Source organism: Rhamphochromis longiceps, linkage group LG11 (assembly GCF_057381845.1).
Source record: "Rhamphochromis longiceps isolate RC_006_pf linkage group LG11, R_longiceps_female_GT1.1, whole genome shotgun sequence".
Classification (NCBI taxonomy): Eukaryota; Metazoa; Chordata; class Actinopteri; order Cichliformes; family Cichlidae; genus Rhamphochromis; species Rhamphochromis longiceps.
This window is the reverse complement of record NC_140567.1, coordinates 36,863,148-36,884,611: the sequence shown is the minus strand read 5'-3', so window position 1 is coordinate 36,884,611 and position 21,464 is coordinate 36,863,148. Positions and strand designations below refer to the sequence as shown.

Sequence of the window (21,464 nt, the reverse complement as noted above, 5' to 3'; positions counted from 1 at the left end):
GTTTATTCAGATTTTGTAATTGTGAATCAGATGGAGACCAAACCACATTCTCACTTCTGCCAAATACGAGGAAGAACTAATTGTAACAGGTCTGCATTTAGTTCCTGGTTTCTGTTTTCCAAACTGCACAGCAAGCAACCAGTCTGAGTTTAGGTTTAGTTTAGGACTTTTTTATTAAAAGTTACATGCTGTGTTTAAAGTTCAAACTCATTAGAAGATTCATGGAAACATAGAATGTCAGTCAACTGAGATAGTGAGAGGTTCATATTCAGTGGATAGAAACCATTTAAATTTCACTCACATAATTATTTTAATATTTAAATAGTTAACAGCAAAAATTGTGAAATGGAAAAAGCAGGAATGATTAGGTGGATCTCTGATTCTATGCATCAGCTGTGACTGTCCTGCTCACTGTCTGCTCAGTTTAAAACACCACACTTAGTCAGTCTGTGCAGTAGTCGCAGTAGTTAGAGCAGTGGTCACTGCTGTTGTTCATGGTTTGAATGTGTCAGCACCTTTTCATGCACTTTACCCATGCTGTTTTTCACTTTCAGAGTACTGATGATCGACAGCGCTACAAAGACCTGCTGGAGAAAGTCACTGCACAGCTTATAGCCTAAATGTGTTGCCTCTGTCCTTTAACATCACTGAGTTATACAAAGTTTTCTTATTGAAGTGCTGCTTAAAGACTGCATTCCTGCTGTGTGCTTGTATTTTTCAAACCTTGCATTTATTGATTCTGACACAGTCAGTTTTCCACCATTGTTGGTGTTCTTCTTTATTGCTACCAGTGAGGGTTTTTTTTGTTTGTTTATTAAAAATAATTTAATTTTGGAACATGTAGAACAAAAATGATGCCATCTATAGCTGTTACATGGCGTTATTGTTTGTAAGTATACTGGATAAGTGGTTAAGAAGGAAGAAAACTGAAGTTTGGATTTGATGCTTTTGCACAATTTCTCCACCAAGCAGCACGGATATTCATCCTTTCACTCATCTTAAGTGTGATCAGGGGAATTTAGAAATCAGAACCAAAAAGAAGGTAGGAACGGGTAGAAGACACGGATCTGTGTGGAACTGCCCTAAAATAAAATAAAAAACCCTCTATATCACATTCAAAAACTTTTAATGAATTCGTTTCAGTTTATAAAACTATCGTCCAAAACAAAATTATGTTTAAACTCTTCTGAAGCATATTGTGCACAATATTCAGGTTAAATCTTCTGATTTCCTGCCCCTTAAAACAATTTCCCTCAATCAATCAATCAACCTCCCACTTTCACATGGACTGTGGACCACATTTAGACAAGTCCAACTCCAAACATTCCTCCTACATGTAGCTGCCAAGTGGGAGGAGGCACTTCTGCAGCGAAATTGAATAATCTCTGGAACAATTTCAAGGAATCGAAATCCTCAAGTGAAAAAATAAAGTGGTTATATGGAATTTAATCTGCCCTATCCTTGGTTACTGACATGTAGCTCAGACTGGAGCGTGGCGCTGGGCAGAATACCGAGAGCCAGACCTAAAGGGTACACTACGAACCAAGCTCAACACAGCCGGCTTTCTTTGGCTCAGCTGGCTCACTATAGGGAAAAAGGGCTGGTTGGAAGCGCGACCCTCTGCTCCAGGATCCGTTCACGGTCACATAAAAAGGGGCGTTTTATGGGTCATGTGACTCCTCTTCCACATACTCAATTCAGAGGCGTAAAATAATAAAATGGAGATTACAAAACCTGTCTGTACATAACATAAATGATAAAGATCACTTTCACACAAAGTTGTTTCCGTTCTCTGTTGCTGATATAAAAGTGGGCCCATGGATCCAATGACATCCTCCTACTGGAGGATAAATGAATACAGAAAGAACTATTAACTGACTAATAAACAAGCAACATGTGAATATGAAACGATTTAATAAACATTTGGAAGCATGAATTTCATTTGTGTTGGACAGATTTATTTCTAAACAATATTTAAATAAACAGATATTGTTTATTTCTAAACAATATTGCCACATACTTTTCTCCAGCTAACATCCTGCCCTGACTTTTTATGCTCACTTTTAATCAGTGTTTACTCTGTGTTAAGCAAAGGGTAAAGGTCTTTGTATGCTCTGAATGGGAGGAGGCACTTTTGCTAAGAGGTTTGTTTGTACTTCGTGCTTCCTCTAAAGGCTTGTTTCCCGACTTCGCAGCCAATATTCAGACTGATTTTTTTCTCAAGAGGATTTGTTTACGTTTTTCTTCTTCTCAGAGAGGTACTTTCAAATGATTCAGTTTATACAGCCTAATTAAATATGAGATATTCATTATGTAACTACAGATTAAGCGATTTAGTACCATGATGTCCATTTTATGATGAATATTCTACGCTTATGCTAAAGTGATTTGCAGAAAGATATGTGAGAAAATAAAAGGTAAAGGTGAAAAGTTTATTTTAAATGTACATGAACCTTGGGTATGACAAATAAATTACATGACAAATGAACTTTCATATTTTTTGGAATGCACTTACATATTAAGCCAGCATAATAAGCTATAGCTCTTTTGCACACATCTGTTCAAATCTCCATATTTTGTCTCCTTTTCTGTCTTCAGCTATTTATTTGTACTATTTGTATTTATATGTTCTATTACTATTGTATATATTAATCAGCATCTGTGGGTAGACAGCAAAGAAAGAATTTCATTGCACAAAGAAATGCCTTTTCTCTTGTGACACATGACAATAAACACTTTGAATCTTGAGATACACTAGTGTACATCATTTGTATTTGCTTTGAGTTTCCTCATGTTTTTGCACTTTGAACACATGTCCAGATAAAATTGACTGTTTTATGTTATTCAGCCTTTACTTCATTCACTCTGACAGCAAAAGGTCACTTTAGATTGCTTCACTTGCTGCAGTAAATACAGTGAGTTAAACCTCAGGATGAATCCAGTTTGGAATGGTATTTGTTTGATTCTTGGAAAACAGAATTCACCTAATTATGAGCTATAACAGTTTATAACTGCTCTGTAGCCTCACCTTGGACATTTTGGAAGCTATCACAACATTCAACTGGATATGAAAACATGTTAATGATCCAGTGATTGAGACCCAGAGATGGGCAGTAATGCGTAATCCGATTACTTTTTTCAAGTAATGAGTAAAGTAAGGGATTACTATTGCAAAAAAGGTAATTAGATTACTGTTACTTTCCCGCAAGCATGCTGCGCTACTGCGTTACTAAAACCGTGAATTTTTTTGCGAGAGCGTCTCATGACAATGACGTAAGCGAGTGCAACAATCATGGCAACAGCTGTGTGCAGATCAACAATGGGGGAGAGAGTATGAGCGTGCAGCATTTAAAGCGTGGAAGTACTGACCTTAGTTTGAGTTTGATGCTGTAAAAAATGACGAAAACGTTAGCGTCCGCTGTTCACTGCATGGGAAGAAAACTTCTTTTTACAGTGAAAAAAAAAAGCCCTCTGAATCTCAGCTAAAATGTCACATAAACCATTTCTACAACCACCAAACACACCGAAAACAAGCCATGGTTAAATAAGCAGTTATGTAAATGCACAGAAGACCGCTAAACAAACCAAATGGAACAAGAACTTCTTCAAACTTCATGTAACCGGCTAAAGACAGGCTGGTTAGCTTCCAGAGCTATTACTGACTCCAAACACCAAGTTTCACCACATTCTGACCAAAATTCACTGAATGAGCCGCAAAAGAAGACCCCAAAAACACATAGCAGCGCAGATGCGCTACTGATTACTTTTTTCAAGTAGCTTGACCAACACTGTTGAGACCTATGAAGTCAACATCTGGGTGAGCAAATGTAACCTAAACAAAAAAGGTTGCATTTATTTGAATTGTTGAAACAATGTGGAAGTAACTACACACTGTCATGATTCGGCTGTGTGGCAGGCAGGAGAGGACCCAAACGCAAACTCACAGAGACAAAAGGTAAACTCAAAAAACACAGCTTTATTGCTGGCGTGAAGTGGGACACGAAAAACAATACAAAATAAACTAAACTGGGAAAACTAAAGCACAAGGAGCCACAGGGAAAAAAATCACACAGCTATGATGGAGACTACGACACTGACAAAGAGAAACACAGAGCTTAAATACACAGAGGGATAACGAGGGAATGAGACACAGAAGGGGAGCACAGCTGGGAGTAATCAGGCTGGACGAGACAGAGACGCAAAACTAGAAACACTCACATGAGGCATGGACCTACAAAGTAAAACAGGAAACACACTGACTGAATTCTAAACATGCAAACTTAACAGCAACAGGGGAGACATAACATGGAACACAGGGAAGCCATATGACAAAGCCAAAGAGCAAAACCTAAGATAACAATAACTGAGATCTAGGGAAACACGAAACAGTACCACAAAGGACTCAAAACATAATCCATAATATAAAAACACGAGATCTCTCCAAAATGAAACAGGAAACATGAGAGGCAGACATGACAACATAAGACAACAGACATGAAACACACGAAGGGCAAGGGAGACTTCACAGGGGTTGAAAACACAAGGGGGAACTAATAAGCAAATGAACATAGGAGACCTGATGAGCTTAACATACTATAAACATCAAAATGAACTAAAACTCAAAACACTGGGTCCTAAGACCCAGGATCGTGACACACACTGGATAATTCTGGATGGAAAAATGGAGAAATGAGGAATAAATACAGAAATGCAGGAATAAGATCATATTAATTACTTAGTAGTTTGGTTTGTTAATGCATGTGTATATATGACAGCAGCTTTTCTGTGTGAAGTTTGCATGTTCCTTGTCTGTGTGAGTTCTCTCTCTGGCTTCCTCTCACAGTCAAAAGACTGTGGTGTTGGCTTAGCTTAGACTGTTAGTTAGATGAACCTAACCCTCGATGTGAAAGGATGATTGGGTCCAGAATTTCATTTTAATTTCATGCATTCTGTTCTGTCTTTCAGTCTACAGACAGGATGTCTGTCACTGTGTCCAAGGCTGATGGGGTCACTGTATTCACCTTGACCTCTGACCCTGATAGCTCTTGGCCTCCTCTGTGCCAGATCCTCAAGAACCTTTGCTACAGCCCAGTGTGCTGCACTGTGTCTCAGCGCCTGAGGAGTCTCAACAGAACTTCTCAGACAGTGCTGGGGGTGAGCTACAACATTCAAAGATAGAAGATAGATCAAAGATAGAACAGATAGTTTCCATATAATTACTAATACATTAATATACGTATTAGATTTTTTTCAGAACTCTAAACCTAAACTTTGAGTTAATCATTTCTGCTGATGAAATAATTAGTGATTTTTTTTCATATTGCTGTCACTCATCATGCATGTAATCGCTTCAGGTGTTTATTTAGAAAAGCAACAAGGCAAAGTGGTCCACTGTACAGCATCACTGCACCACAGATGTTTATCACCAATACTGTCCTTCCTTTTTCACAGACTCTGCAGATTATGATTGGACTGCGCTGTTGGAAAGGTACTATGCAAGTAATCCTAGTGGAAGGGGTTACATAAAAAGGATGAGGGACCTGTGGAATCTTCAATATCAGGGATCCAGACTGACGGCAAAACAAGTAGCGGGGATGTACACCAGCTGAGAATGGGCCTGAAACATTTCTTACAAGACTAACAGAGTTGTAGCTGCCGAAAAATTGCAAAGTCAGTTTTGTTGTGACAGAATGTGAAAAGGTAAAGTTGTATTGTATGTAGGTTATATTCAGAGATATTTTTTTGGTTGTACATCAAGTGATATGTTTCCTATTTCAGCTCATCCTCACTGTGACTCTAAATGTTGCTGGAGTTGCTTTTGCAATCACAGCCATTGTGCTCTACAGCATCCATTTAGCAAACATATACCTGTGGTGGGGATCGCAGTGTGATAATGACTACAATCCATACTGGTACCAGATGCGTACAACAACCGCAGTTACTCCATCTCCTGAGGAGATGATCATTAAGGAAAGATGCTTAGAGGGCCAAGCAGTGGTGAAGGTAAGTTTGAAAAAGGCCAACAGTTAAAAGGTTTTTTTTCCAACTGTTGGTTGGACAAAACAAGCAGGGAGACATTCGTTATAGCAAAGAAGATGAATTTGAACTTAATAACCAAATGAACTATTTGGTTGGACCAAATAAGCAAACAAAAAACGTGTAAATATGACATCTAAGAAGACAATTTAAATCATGAAGAACAAATTCTTCATTAAATCGATACAAAGATAAACTATTTTCAGAAGTTTTTGAGGTGACATTGTTGTTTTGAAATGCAGCATTGATGTTTGTCTCACCAGATGCTCTTGAGAAGCATCAGTGTTGTCCTGATTGTCCTGTCAGTCCTCGAGCTCTGCATCACCATCGGCTCTTCCATCCTGGGGATCAAATCTCTGAGGAGGAAGGACAAGGGAAAAAATGAGGTACAAGATATATAGTATGAACTAACACAGTCTGACAAACATCTTAATTAATCGGTAAATGTTGAGTAGACAGTAGTTTTATATGAGTTCTTAAAAGATTACTTTTAGGAATATGTCATAGTTTTGATTCTGTCTTCATGTAATGAGTAGTGGTGTCCAAACATTTGTCTGGTAACATAAAGGTTTTCTTTTCTTCTTCTCAAATCGTCAATTTAAATCTCTCTCTCTTTTTTTTTCTTGAAAATGTTGTGTTTCCCCTTTGTGTTATATACATCCAACTCTGATGGTGGATGTTCAATTCAATTCAATTCAACCTTATTTATATAGCGCCAAATCACAACAAAAGTCGCCTCAAGGCGCTTCATAGATACAGAGAAAAACCCAACAATCATATGACCCCCTATGAGCAAGCACTTTGGCGACAGTGGGAAGGAAAAACTCCCTTTTAACAGGAAGAAACCTCCGACAGAACCAGGCTCAGGGAGGGGCGGGGCCATCTGCTGCGACCGGTTGGGGTGAGAGAAGGAAGACAGGATAAAAGACATGCTGTGGAAGAGAGACAGAGGTTAATAACAGATATGATTCAATGCAGAGAGGTCTGTTAATACATAGTGAGTGAGAAAGGTGACTGGAAAGGAAAAACTCAATGCATCATGGGAATCCCCCGGCAGCCTATGTCTATTGCAGCATAACTAAGGGAGGATTCGTCTGTGAAGGTTCTCAGTCATCCAGGTCATCGTAGTCTAAGAAGCTTCTCGGATGAGAGGTGAAACGTCTTCAAGCAACTTAAAGAAGTCCAGACGCTTTTCTTTGCAAGCTCCTTTGACTAAGGGAGGATTCAGGGTCACCTGGTCCAGCCCTAACTATATGCTTTAGCAAAAAGGAAAGTTTGAAGCCTAATCTTGAAAGTAGAGATAGTGTCTGTCTCCATGTCCCCATGTTCATATTAGACATGGTTTTAAAACAAATCTCATAATTTCAAACAGAGATTCATATAATGTTTGCTGTTGTTAAAGTAATCCCTGTTGGTCAATAGGTCTGCAAACGGCTCTAAACCTTTTGTTTCATACAGTTTATTTTTCAACTCTTGGCTATTTGTAATGTCATGGAGAGGATACCCTTAGTGACCTAAGTTGTACCAGGAAAACAGCTTAGTCTAAGAACACTGGACCCACCCACATGCTGTTCAAATCGTCTGCTTATAACAGGCATTCAATTGAATTTAACTTAACTGAGTTCAATTCAGTCAATCAGATTCAATTAAATCAAATTAAATTTGTCTTTAATGATAAGAGGCTAAAACAGCCAGTTCAGACAGGGAATGAACTGAGGGACTGCACCGTGGCACAGTATAACAGAAAGAAGGATTCTTTTGAACTTTTGTTGATGCAAAGTCTGACAGTGTTGAGGCTCATAATTTACCCGAAAAGAAAAGAGTGGTTACAGAAGTGCAGACTAAAACTCCCCGCACGAAGCACAAAAGCACAAAAGCACAGTTCATTCAGTTTTGTGTAATCGTCAGCACATTTCACGTACTTTCCCATTTCTTTCTTCTTCTTGTAGAGCACTGATGACTCAGAGTTGACCAAACCACTGCTGGAGGAAGTCACTGCACAGGCTGTAGCCTAAATGTCTTTGTTCTATCAGTTACCAGGAATCATGTTCCTTTATGACCTACAACTAACTTGATGCCTTGATGATTTATACTAATTAAGACTTTGTCTTCCTAAGTGCTTCTTGAAAGGAAGACATACCAAATTGAATCGATTGATAATTTCATTGTTGTGCTAATGATTAAAATTTAAGTTGAGAAAAGTGCCTTAAACTCAATTATGTTTGTTGGTAAAAATGTGTTTATTCTTGTGAAATATGGGGTTATTTTCTTTGCCATTCCACAATGTATGATGACAATATTAAAAAAGTTAGAAAAGAATAAAAATAAAGATAAATACTGACACATACAGTTAAAACCAGATATTACACTTTAAAAACAACAAAAAATTCTTACAATTAAACATCAAATCAGAGTAAACCTTTCTTTTAGATCAATAAATATTAACATATTTTTTGTAGGCTATTTGTGAAATGTCAGAGTAAAGAGAGAACTGTTACGTATTTTTATGGCTTTTATTAAAGTCAGAAGCATACATACACTTCCTTAGTATTTGGTAGAATTGCCCCGACACTGTTTCACTTGGGCCAAATGTTTCAGGTATCCTTCCACCAGCTTTCTACAGTAGTTGATGGGCATCACGGACCAGTCCTCGTGACAGAACTGGTGTACCTGGTTCAGGCTTGCAGGCCTTCTTGCTCCCACTCACCTTTTAGTGCCACCCACATGTTTTCTATCAGATTGAGATCAGGCCTTTGTGATTGAGATCACTCCAATACCTTGACTTTGTTGTATTTAAGCCACTTTGTAAATAATTTGTAAATTCATTTGGAAGAGCCATTTGGGCCCAAGCTTCAATTTCCTGGCTGATGCCTTCAGATGCTGCTTCAATATATCCACATAATTTTCTTTTCTCATGATGTCATCTATTTTGTGAAGTGCATCAGTCCCTCCTGCGGTAAAACAGCCCCACAACATGATGCTGTTACCCCCATACTTCACAGTTGGGATGGTGTTCTGAGGCTTCAAAGCTTCCACCTTTTTCCTCCAAATATACGGTTTATCATGGCCCAACGGTTCAGTTGTTTCGCCAGACCACACGACATGTCTCCAGAAATAGAGATTTTTGTCCCCATGTGCAGTTGTAAACTGTAGTCCAGCTTATTGTGGTTTTAAAGTAATGGCTTTCTCCTCCAGAGTACCCTGTGAGGTCATGGTGCTACAGGACTCATTTTTACTGTGAATAGTCACACTGTCTTACCAGCATCTTCACAAGATCTTATGCTGTTGTCCTTGTTGGTTGATTTACACATTTTACACCAAAAAACATTCCTCTCTGGGAATCCGTCTCCTTCCTGAGCGGCATGATGGTTGCACATTCCCATGTTTTTTATACTTGCATATTGTTGTCTGAATGTGTGACCTTCAGGCATCTGGAAATTGCACCCAAGGATGAGCCACACTTGTGTAGGTCCACAATTCTTTTCCTGATGCCTTCATTGATTTCTTTTGATTTTCTCATGATGTCAAAGAAAGAGGCCCTCCTCCTCCTCCTTCTTCTTCTTTATATTGTTTATTGGCAGTTGGCAAACAACAAATTGGTGCATTACCGCCACCAACTAATGTGGAGTGTAGAAAGAGTCTCTGTGTTTGGGGTGTGCCTTTATTAGCATTCACAGGTGTGCCACCAATTAACTCAAATGGACTCAATTAACCTATAAGAAGCTTCTTAAGCTCAGAATAAAATCGTATGAAGGTTTCTTTTTGTTTAAAGACACAATAAACTTAGTGTATGTATACTTCTGACTTTGATGAAAGTGTTTCACAAATACAAAAAATATGTTAATATTTATTGATCTAAAACCAAAAAGTTTACTCTGATTTGATGTTTGACAAAAAAAAAAAAAAAAAAAAAGGTATTCGTGTCTTTTTGTATGTAAATATCTGGTTTTAACTGTATGTGTTTTATCGCACGTGTGTCTTCTTATGTATCTGTGTAGGCTACTTTAAATGTAGTTTATAACACTGAAACTCATTTGTGCTGATTTCAAAGCTAAAGATTTATTCACTGACCAAACACATTATAATAACATCTCAGTTGATGACTCAGTCTACTTTGTCTCCTCCCTGTTTTGGAACAGCCCAGGAGCGGCTGCACTTCCTCCAAGTCCTGAGGAAGAATAAACTGGACCAGAAGCTGCTGCTCCCACACCTCCAGACTCACCGTTCAGACAGCTCTGACGGTGGTGATGGCTGTAGCTCAGGAGGCAGAGCAGGTCGCTTACTTATCAGAAAGTTGGTGGTTCAATCTCTGGCTTTCACAGTCCGCATGCTAAATTTTCTTGGGCAAGTTGCATCCATCAGAGAATCAATTTGTGTGAATGTTTAAATAGAAAGCACTTAAGCAGCATAGAATAAAATTAATGTAGTATGTTGTCTTAAGTGCTTTGAGTGCTTCAGGAGAGTAGAGAAGCACTATATAAGAATCAGTCCATTTGCTAATAAACACCATTTGTTTGTTTTGTATAAATTTCTCTTGTTTTCTATATTTCCGTCTTGATTGTATAAACTTGTCCTGTTTGTCATTTATTCCTGCTGTCTACTGTTTATATTTTATTCTGGCAAGGTTGGTCATTGTACAGGGAAAATGATAATAAATGGCTATTCTATTCAATTCAATTCTATTCTATTCTATTCAGTGACAACAGCAGATAATCAAAGATCCCAATCAGCCATTGATTATTGATTAGAGTTCTGGACAGCTGCATGTTACAAAGTGTTCTGCAGCGAATTAGCCCCACACTTTTTCCACAGATTTTACCACACAATTTTTAGTTCTCATCTACCTTTGAAAACATTTTTGAAAGGAACTCAAATGCTGATGAAATGTGCAACAGATTTCTTTATTTTTATGTATCATGGCCCAATATTGTCAAAAAAAAAAGAAAAAGAAAGAAAGAAAAGCAACAACAAAGCATGTGGCATACTATCTGGAGGAAGGCACACTGAAGAGAAAAAGTAGAGATTTAGAAATACATTCAATTTGCAGTATATAAAAGTGCAAGAGAACTGCATGATAATGTTGCAGTACACGGTGAAAGCTATGAAGGCACATGGTTACAAAGCCTCACAGCACAATTACATTCAGACTGTAGGCTTAGTGGTAACTTCCTCTAGAAGTGGTGTGTAGAGCTCTGGGTCATCAGTGCTCTAAAAAAGAGAATATTGGTAAAGTAAAATGACGCTGAATAAATCTGTTTGGCTTTTGAGCAAGTCACCAAATATTCATAAACTTCCACATAAGAACTCACACAAAACAAAAACAAAAGAAAAAAACCTTAAACATATTCGGCCATTATTTTCTGCTTAAATAACAGTTTCACCTTGAAGCGATGCTAGTCTGTTACCTTGGTTTGTCCCTTTTCTTTGCTCTTCAGACTCTTGATCCCCAAGACGACTGAGCTGATGGTGACGCAGAGCTCCAGGACTGACAGCACAATTAGCACAGCAATGATGCTTCTGTAGAGCATCTGTTGGGATACAAACAACAGTGCTCAATTTTATTGCAGTAATAAAAGGATCAGAGGCTCAGACCCTTTGACCGGAGAGTGGGCGGAGACTTCTGTACAGACGTGACTGTGATCGCAAGATCAAAAACCTATATATAGTGGTCCCTCGTTTATCATGGGAGTAACGTTCTGAAAATGCTCTCAAAGTTCAAACCTTTGTAGAAAAATAATTTCAGCATTATAGAATGAAACCAAAGATCAAACCCTGTTTTCAGGTCCAGAACATGAGAATAGAGAAGCTGCCAGAGAATCCAACATCAATGAATCAATGGTGTAGAAATAAAGGAAGCAAGAAGAAGCTGAGTAAAGTTTGACTTATCTGACTGTTTCTGTAAATTCTATGGTAGTGGTACCACCATAGTGGTAATTAACTACGTTAACATCTACCTTCCTTTAGCATGTCCAGAAGTCCAAGTTTTTGTGCAATGGTTAGCATCTTTCTCTGCCTTTTGGGTGCTAGCGCAGGTTCCTTTGATGGTGCCAAACGTTTCATTGACATTGTTGTGTCAGTTGGAGAGAAAACTTACAAACATATAGTACAGCACTTCAGAGTTACACTGCTAGCGATCAAAGATTTATGTAAATTTGACGTTCTGTACAGGAGTCAAATTTTTTTTCTGAATAGCATGCAAAATTGCACAAAAAAAAATCTGCGGAAAAGTGAGACCACGAAAGGTGATTACCAGCTGCAAATCCATAGATTTCAGAAGCAAAAACCTGTGATTATATCTACAAAACAATTTAATAATTATTTGACTTTAAACAATTATTTTCCACTTGTCAGTTAGGTAATTTAACTTGTATGTAAACTGCTGAACTAACGCTTACCTTAATTAAAGCTTTGGCCTCCAAGCATCTCTCCTGTAGTATCATCTGTTCAGGAGACGAACTTGGTGTTGTATGATGGCCATACCAGTAGTCGGGCTCCCCACAAATGTTCCACAAATATAGATTAGATACACTGATGCTATACAGCACAATGGCTGCAATGGCAAAAGCAACGCCAGTCAGATTCAGAATCACATTGACGATAACCTGAAATACAAGATGGGTCAGTTAGTGTAAAATAAAATTTTAGACATTAGAAGGCTGGTCGGTTAAAAGTTTTACAGTCAGTCAGTGCAGGAAAGCTTGCAATGGTTGGTATTAAAGCTCTGCAGCTCCATCCTACATAAATACATATACATAGATGTGCATACATGAGACCTGGTGTAAACTTGTATATTGAAATAGAATAGTATACTTCTACTTTCATATCTTCAACTTAAACAACAAAATTCAAGTCATCCTTCTAGGATATATCTGGACTACTCACCAGACATGGACTTGGATACTTGTCAGACAAAATGCTGACGATTCCAAACATGATGAACTACACAAGACAAAAAAACAAAGACATTAAAGTTTAATTCCTTCCCATGTGTAATTTAACTGAATGAGGAGACACATCATGTGTTTAAGGTGACAATAAGAAACAGCAGCTTATCAATAAAACCACAGAAGTAAGGGATTAAGATTTCAATTGATAAAACACATTTGATTTCATAAGATTCTCCAGCTTTGTCTTAAGCGCCAACTCTGATACTCTACATACTCTGAACTACAGGCTCAATTCTGAAGAGTTGAAATGGGTTTAAAATGTAAATGAAAACAGAATGCGATGATTGGTAAACTTCATATGCCCTTATGTATTTATTTATTTATTTTACAGTAAAACTGAGAAAATTTGCAATTACAAAAAAGAAAAAGGAGAATTTTTTTTATCTGATGTTGACTACTGTGTAGCGCCCCTCTTTTAACAACAGCCCAAAACATTTGGGAACTGTAGAGAGCAGCCGATGGACTTTTGGAAGAGGAATGTTGTCCCTTTCTTTTCCGACTCAGAGGATTCTAGTTGAGGAAAAAGCTGCTTCGCTTGCTTACCAACCCTCCCATCCAAAAAGGGTAGCCGGTTTCACGTATGGTCCATAATCCAACATATCGGCTTACAAGGATTGTTCCGAGTCCAACACTGAGAAGCCCAATCATAATCTGCAGAGTCTGACAAAGAAGAAGCACAGAATTAACAACTGGTGATGTAGATGTTTAACACCAGTCATAGGATATGCTGTATACTGGAGCACTTTCTCTAAGTCTTTTTCTGTAGTGTGATAAGAAAACTCTTAAACTATCCATCCATTCTCTTCTGCTTATTCAGGGTTGTGGGGGCCTGGAGCCTATCCCAGCTGTCTGAGGGCGAGATGTAGGGTACTCCCTAGACAGATCGCCAGTCTGTCACAGGGCAAACACATCGAGACAGACAAACATTCACAACCACATACACACCTTAGAGCGATTTTAGAGTTACCAATTAACCTGACCTAACCTAACCCCACTAACCGCATGCCTTTGGACTGTGGGAGGAAGCCGAAGAGGACATCGCTAACCATTGTGCTGCCCTGTTTTAAACCACAGTGGATAACTTTTTACTTTTCTTCACTTTTAAGTCCAATAAATTTGTCAGTGAGAGAGTTAGACTCACGTGAGAGTTAGACTCACGTGGGGTAAGGAAACATGACACTGATACAAAGCCGGTGGCATCCCTGACACATAAAATTTACCTTTACTCTGTCTTCTTGGAAGGCTATCTGACATTAATAGGAGGCAACAATAGTTCTGACAGTGTTTTATCTCCTGAATGTTTAAAATGATTTGAATTACTCGACACACACACGCGCGCGCGCGCGCACGCACACACACACACACACACACACACACACGCGTAAAGGGGAGTACACAAACTATATTCTGTGTTATAAAAGCTATATATAACTATATATATTCAATTCGACTTATACAGCGCCAAATCACAACAACAGTCGCCTCAAGGCGCTTTATAATGTACAGTAGATCGTACAATAATAGACAAAGAGAAAAGCCCAACAATCATATGACACCCTATGAGCAAGCACTTTGATGACAGTGGGAAGGAAAAACTCCCTTTTAACAGGAAGAAACCTTCAGCAGAACCAGGCTCAGGGAGGGGTGGGACCATCTGCTGTGATTGGTTGGGGTGAGAAAAGGAAGATAGGATAAAGACATGCTGTGGAAGAGAGAAAGAGATCAATAACAGGTATGATTTGATGCAGAGAGGTCTGTTAACACATAGTGAGTGAGAAAGGTGAGAAAATGCTTTAGCAAAAAGGAAAGTTTGAAGCCTAATCTTAAAAGTAGTGATAGTGTCTGTCTCCCGAATCCAAACTGGAAGCTGGTTCCACAGAAGAGGGGCCTGAAAACTGAAGGCTCTGCCTCCCATTCTACTTTTAAATACTCTAGGAACAACAAGTTTTCGAGACCGTCAAAGCGCTTTACAATTCCACTATTAATTCACACACTGGTGGAGGCAAGCTACAGGTGTAGCCACAGCTGCCCTGGGGCAGACTGACAGAAGCGAGGTATTTGAATCCTTAAAGGTTGTAGCTCACCCCCAGCACTGTCTGAGAGGTTCTGTTGAGGCGCCTCAGGCGCTGTGACACGGTGCAGCACACTGGACTGTAGCAAAGGTTCTTGAGGATCTGGCACAGAGGAGGCCAAGAGCTATCAGGGTCAGAGGTCAAGGTGAACACAGTGACCCCATCAGCCTTAGACACAGTGACAGACATCCTGTCTGTAGATCCTGGAGACTGAAAGAGAGAAGAGTACATAAAAATGAACATAGTCTGAATCACATTAAGGCCCCAGTTGTGGAGAAATGGCTGAACTCATCGAAGTATTGAAACAAAATATTCATTTAACTTCTGCAACTAACAAAATTAAAAATCCAAATCACTCGATACCTATTATCTTATATTAACTCTTATAACTCACCTTATAATGATGTCGAGCTCCATTAACAGTGACTTACACTGTCTGTTAATTATAATGAAATTTAAAAAAAACTTGTATATAAATAAATAACTACATTAAGTGATGCAGTTGTGTTTGCAGTTATAACAAGATGCTATACATTTCAATATTAGATAAAGATGATGAGTAACTGAATAACAGTACTGAAGATAAACACTCACAGTCACTTTATTAACCATTAAACTACTTGTTAGTGGAAATATCTAATGAAAGCACTTTAAAGTATTTAAGCATGTGGACATTGAAAAGATAAAGTGAAGAAAGGTGATTTAAATGACTCTGAATGGGGCGTGGTCTTTGGTGACAGATGGGCTGGTCTGAATATTACAGAAACTGATGATGAGAGAACTATCTCTAAGGTTTACAGAAAAATGTCCATAATAAAGAATTCAGTGACCTGCAGAAAATGCGTTGTTGATTATAGAGGTCAGAGGAAAATGGCCAGACTGCTTTGACAATAAACGAAGCAAGACTAACTCCCATAATCACTCACCGCGACCAACGTATGCAGAGAACGCTCTGAACGCTCAACATGTCGAAGCTTCGTTGCAAATTTTGGACGCAGGTCAGAATTTAGTGTAAACAAAAGCCTGGCTGGACCCAATAAAGTGGCTTTGGATAGTTTTTCTGAAACCGAAACTGAGAAATCATGAAACGAATATAAACGAAGTAACAGAGTAAAGCTGGTGTATGAAAAATTCACAACGTAATTCTCTTTTCATTAGCTTTGTTGACATTTTTGCAATCCTCTAAACTTTTTTTGGGGTCCTCCGCATATTAGGAAAGTGCTGTAACCTACCAGAGAGAAAACTCGACGGACATGTGCTGCAAAGCGGACGAAACTCGACTTTACTCCTGTGAGTGAAAGTCCAAAAAAATTAAGTGACTGCGCCACTACCAGCAGCAGGGAGCGAAACTGCGCCGACTGTTCCGGGAAATCGAGCCACGACCACAAAAACAAACATGTATGTAAAAAAGTATTTGATCAAAGTCTTTGTTCTCGACAGTAATACGACGTAATTTAACAATTACAGTAATACAGCTCCACCCGTGACTGGCACCACGGAGGGCATTGCAGCGTTCCAAGTTAGTCCTACAGGCCCGCTTTGATCTACAGCCCCTGTTTACCAATGATTACGTCACATTAACCTGAATTACAATACAAAATCAATAAAACAAACAAACTTACTTGTCAGAGGAGAAGAAAAGCAACCAAAAACCAAATTAATATCTGGTTGTGTGTTTGTTGCGCAGCTATTGCTGGATGAGATTTTCCAGTTGTTCCTCCGCCCATAAGGACAATATAAAAATTAACCCTTTGCTCAACATCCAATTACACACAAAGATAATTGAAAAAAATCAAATGTGGAAGAATTACCCTCACTAGCAAAACGGAACAATACAGTGAAAAACGTTGGTGGACTAATTTAACTAAACTAATTTAGGACTAATAACCAGATTATAATAATCAACGCACTGATTTTGATCTATTTATTTAGGCATTAAGTGAATCAGCAAATTGTTGTAGAAATCCAGGTAAATGAATTTTGGATTTCGGTTGTTTCCTAAGTGGACAGTTTGCTTTCACTGGAAGTGTGATTGACTTGGGGTTACTGTGTTAAGTCAGGGGTGGGGGAACTCCAGGCCTCGAGAGCTATGGCGTTATTTTTGTGCCACTATTCTGAGCGCACGTAAAAAAAAATTGAGCGCACGTAAAAAAAGTTTGCAGGTGCATGTGTTGAATTTTGAGGAGAAATTTATTTTGAGCGAAGAAAAGCTGAATTTGAGTGAACAAAATTCATTCCTGCGTGCAAAAAATGTATTTCAGTGTTTTTATTATCCACATACACACACCAGCAGCCCCTCCAGCTCAGTTTTTGCATTTGCGCTCGCTCGCAATGTGTTGCTCGCGCTCTCAACATTTCTGCCCATGCGCGCTCAATTCTTTCTCTACACCGTTATATTTGTGCCACAAAACCAGCCAATCACAGACTTGGATACAAAAAAATCTGATTGGCTGTTCTGCTCTCCAATCAGCTCGAAATGACGAAATGCAATATCCCAGAATCCATTTCGTCCAAAACTCAAAGGAGGCAGTGGCGGAGGAACACAGAGTGGCAGAGTTTGAAATATTACTCTTTCTGGGTCACAAAATAAAATTTAAACATATTTTCATGCGAGAATGGTGCTGTGTAAACTTCAAATACCTGCTCGATTTATCAAGACATCACATATTTGCAAAAGTGCTCTAACGTTTTTGGAGATGCCTGTTGTCAAAGGCTTTATGGCCGTTCCTATAAGACCTGGTGGGCTGGTCTCCAGCCAAAATGCCGGGCCGATTTTTTTTTGTCCCAGTCCAGCACTGGTTCAGCCCTTAGCGCTTTTTTTTTCTTGTTTTCAGTGGTAATGCCTATGATTGTGCCAGAGCACATTTCAATCAACCATGGGCATTTCACAGGGCCGGACGGGGGCATGTTTCCCTCACCACATATCCAAACTGACAGGCTCCAGCAAACATCAGCTGCTAGAAATTAATATTAAATAAATTATAACAACAGCTGATCAAGCTTAAACATGCTGCTGTTGTTTAGCACGACATCCGCCGGTTTCCTCTTTCTGGCGCAAAGTGGGCGATAAACAAACGACAGAAAAGCTGATCAGCTGATCATTGATCAGTTTCATGATTGAAGTAGGACAGGGGGGGGGGGGGGCAGAGAATAACAGAAGAAGATGCAGCTGTGCAGCAAAGACACAGAATAACTCCAGCTTTGTGCCTTTTTCCATTCTAGCTGAAGTCCGGGACAAACTGCGTCCCTTCTCAGCTCAATACGAAACACGTAAAAGTAACCATTCCATTTTGTAAGGAGCCGTTGGCAACTCTACTAACTAACCTTATGAATAAAATAAAGTTCACTATCAGTAACATCATAGCACCCACCCAGCTGTATAGAAACTCCATCATGCTAGATAGTACGCAGTACGAGTTATTGTAACTGATTATAAAAAGTTAGCACAACGAAAATAAACTCCACCTGTTTATATCTGACCCAGATAGACTGCAGGTCATAACTTCTTACCTGAAGTTCAGTTCACCTGACACTCGGACCGGCGGCCGCCTCGGGTCTGTCCTCCTCCTGCCTCCCTTTCCCTCATCCACTTGCTGGCCTCTGTGGAAGCTCCGCCACAGCCACTACCAAACAATTGAGTTATTTTTACACATCGGCCAGCATCTGGTCAATCTACCACCTTTCATTGTTCATGCGTTACAAAAAAATAAATAAGTCATCCCCACCGGGCAAATGCCTGGTATGCCCGATGGCCAGCCCAGCTATGGCATTTGAGATTTCAACAGGTTTTTGGAAATGGATTGTCTTGTAGCGGACAAATATGTTTTTTAATGGCACAAATAATTTGTGGGGCATCTTATTGTGACACCTGATTGTTCTTTCATTTTAGTTATAGTAGTGTTTTTAAATGGTTGCACAAAATGGAAAAAAAAAAAACCTCCAATGTAATGCCAAATGGATCATCGTGGCATTGCCGTATTGGTCCATTTGGTCGATCTTTGTTTTTATTATTTATTATATTTTATTTTCAGATGTTACAGACGGGACAGACATGAGTGAGAGATAGGAAAGGGAGAAAGAAAGAGGAAGGAAAGGAAAAACAGAAGGCGAGAGGGACAGTGAGAAAGGGGGGGAGAAAAAAAATAAAAATCTCCTGGATCACCTGTTGAGAGAAGAATAGAAAACAAGCAAAAAAAGACAAAAAAACAAACAAAAACAAAGCAACATACTAAACACAACACCATCGCATTAATCTAGCTAAGTGTAAACAGCAGTAAAAACTAAATATTCAATGTTGTTGTGCAGCACGCAGGACAGATGTGCTTCGAAGTAGCAGCCAAGAAAGGTGTAATTTGGGTCTACAAGCAGTGAACACCCGTGTGCATACCTGTGTGGATCAGCGCGCTTGTATTCCAAAGGTTTCTCCATGTAACGATCTGCTAGGTCCCACCTTCACTGTTGTGATTGGTGTGGGGGTAGGGACAGGCTTAGGGCGTCGGGGGGTTCCCCGGAGGCATCTTCCTTGGGGGGCTCAACCCGGGGTAGCGGTCATGTCCGGTTGGGGGCTCTGTTGGCTCTCAGGTGACTGTTTCCTCGCGGCTGCGTGCAGCAGGGCTAGGGGAGGGTCTGTGCTGACGGACGTGGGTTACTGACCTGGTAGCCTGGCTGGCCCTGGGTGGGTCCGGGATGGGCGTGAGGTTCTGGGGGCGCTCCGTCTCTGGGCTGGGGCCCGGGCCGGGCCTCGGGGGCTTGGATCCTGGTTGGTGTGTTGCCGGGGTTGTGGGCAGGTGGGTGCATGGGGGCCCGGCCCTGGAGCAGGGTGCCGCCGGTGCGTCGAACCACCTGGGGGGCTCTTCAACTGGTGGGGGAGATGGTCACATCTTGCAGGAGCTTTCCTCTCTTCAGGAACTCTCTCTGCAGGAGGGGGAGATACAGGAGAGGTGGAGGAAGATCTCAGCCTGGGCGTTTACTGTCTTATGTAGTCTGGAAGATGAGTGGATGGTGGGGTGGGTGCAGTTTTCTCTGTGGTGGGGTTGGGTGGACTGTCCCGGGCTCTGTGGGGCCGGGAGGCGCTGCTGCACTGGGCCCCGGTCTGGATGGGCCTGGGCCCCCTTTCCCTGGCGGGTCGCGGAGTGTGGGAGTGCCTACTGGGGTCAGCGGGGGAGCTGGCCCCAGGGAGGGGTTACCTGCCCCTCCCTTCCTTCCCTCCCCATCTCCAGCTGCCTCTCTCTTCCCGCTCCACCACAACCACCCACACATGCAGGGCCTTGGAGTAGGGGTATGTCACCAGGGTGCAGAGGAGGCTACCCCCCCCCCCCCCCCCCTCTGTCCCCTTCTGGCTGCCTCTGCCTCAATTTTATCCCACAACTTAGACATTCACATTATTCACACTCTCATTACACATACATATAGGATCTTGGGGGTGGGCACAATCACGGAGTCCAAATTACCATCAGGGTGTACACCTCACCCCTGGCGTCGTTGCCCACCTCTCAATTTTAAATACACTTAGACATTGAGGGCTATCAGGAGTAGGGTTGCCAACTCCCTGAAAAATAAATAAGGGACACCTCGTGGCCAGGGCCGGGCGACCCAGTTGTCTTCACCCTTCCCAGTGTGGTGAATTTTCTAGCTCTTTTTTTGTGTGTGAAATTATTTTTTTAACCATTTGACTTGAATTTGATTTAAGTAGATGTGTATTCTTTGTGATATGAACACATGTGAAACAAATGATCATTTAGCCATTTATTTTTAGCTCAAAATGACAACATTAACACAATAAAACAGGTCTCCTTCTTAAACAGAAGCCTGTCATGCTTAACTTATGAGAATATAAGTAAATCTTTCTTTAAAAGAACTCTGTCCTGCTTAACTTAAAATAATAGAAAACAATAGAAAGAAAAACATTCTTGTAACAGTGCACATTTAGTGCATTTAGTACAATTGGCTTCAGTTGAGGTATTATTTCAGCTTTTCTAATGCTAATCAGCTGCTCCTGTTTGTAAACCCGCTTGTTCCCATGATTACGCATCTTAACTCATCATCATTATTCATCTATGTATTACTTTTATGTATTAGTCATCTATTTGTAATCATCTATCCTTGCAGTTGTTTATTACACAAAATAAATTATATTATCACACTTCTGGCCACATAGCGCTGATATTCACTGCACATGCCCATATTAACTTTTTCCAGCCAGGTGTTTTCCTTTTCCCATTCTTCCCTTTCTCTGAGGGGAACAAACATTGCTGCTCTAACGCTGGGCTTACACTGTGTGGTTTTAGGCCCATTTTGAGCCGATTTTTGAGTGATCTTCATCGTGCATCGTGTAGTATACGTGGGGTAACGAGAAGCGATTAACACCTCACGACCAGCTCCCGATCATCAATCGCTCGTGAGGGTCTCA

At 40.2% G+C, this 21,464-nt stretch overlaps 2 protein-coding genes across 3 annotated transcripts in view; one reads left to right on the top strand and one right to left on the bottom strand.

Annotated features, from left to right (window-relative positions):
• Window positions 1-4,977: 4,977 nt before the first annotated feature.
• Window positions 4,978-21,464, top strand: part of LOC146659908 (uncharacterized) — a 29,509-nt gene continuing 13,022 nt past the window's right edge. Inside the window, exon 1 of the mRNA XM_085424214.1 lies at window positions 4,978-5,154. Coding sequence (XP_085280340.1) covers window positions 4,978-5,154 — 177 coding nt within the window. The remainder of the gene's footprint in view (window positions 5,155-21,464) is intronic.
• On the bottom strand, window positions 10,928-16,795 carry LOC146659909 (membrane-spanning 4-domains subfamily A member 5-like). Of its 2 annotated transcripts, none has more exons than XM_085423873.1 (7): window positions 16,678-16,795; window positions 15,068-15,265; window positions 13,527-13,643; window positions 12,919-12,975; window positions 12,432-12,638; window positions 11,442-11,564; window positions 10,928-11,244 (listed from the first exon to the last, which is right to left on the bottom strand). In XM_085423873.1, exons 2-7 carry the CDS (start codon window positions 15,242-15,244, stop codon window positions 11,179-11,181), a joined length of 747 nt encoding a protein of 248 aa, XP_085279999.1. In that variant the 5' UTR covers window positions 15,245-15,265; window positions 16,678-16,795; the 3' UTR covers window positions 10,928-11,178. The 2 variants fall into 2 exon arrangements, with proteins under 2 accessions (XP_085279999.1, XP_085280000.1); XM_085423874.1 differs by lacking the exon at window positions 16,678-16,795 and adding an exon at window positions 16,288-16,583.

Bases quoted from the DNA above. Each gene is read 5' to 3' on its own strand.
- LOC146659909 (XM_085423873.1), bottom strand. From the start codon at position 15,244: ATGTCTGTCACTGTGTCTAAGGCTGATGGGGTCACTGTGTTCACCTTG. The intron at 12,976-13,526 runs GTAAGCAAGCGA...TGTCTTGTGTAG, and splicing joins CTTTTTGGATGGGAGGGTTG to TTCATCATGTTTGGAATCGT. The intron at 11,245-11,441 runs GTAACAGACTAG...TCTCTTTTTTAG, and splicing joins AAGAAAAGGGACAAACCAAG to AGCACTGATGACCCAGAGCT.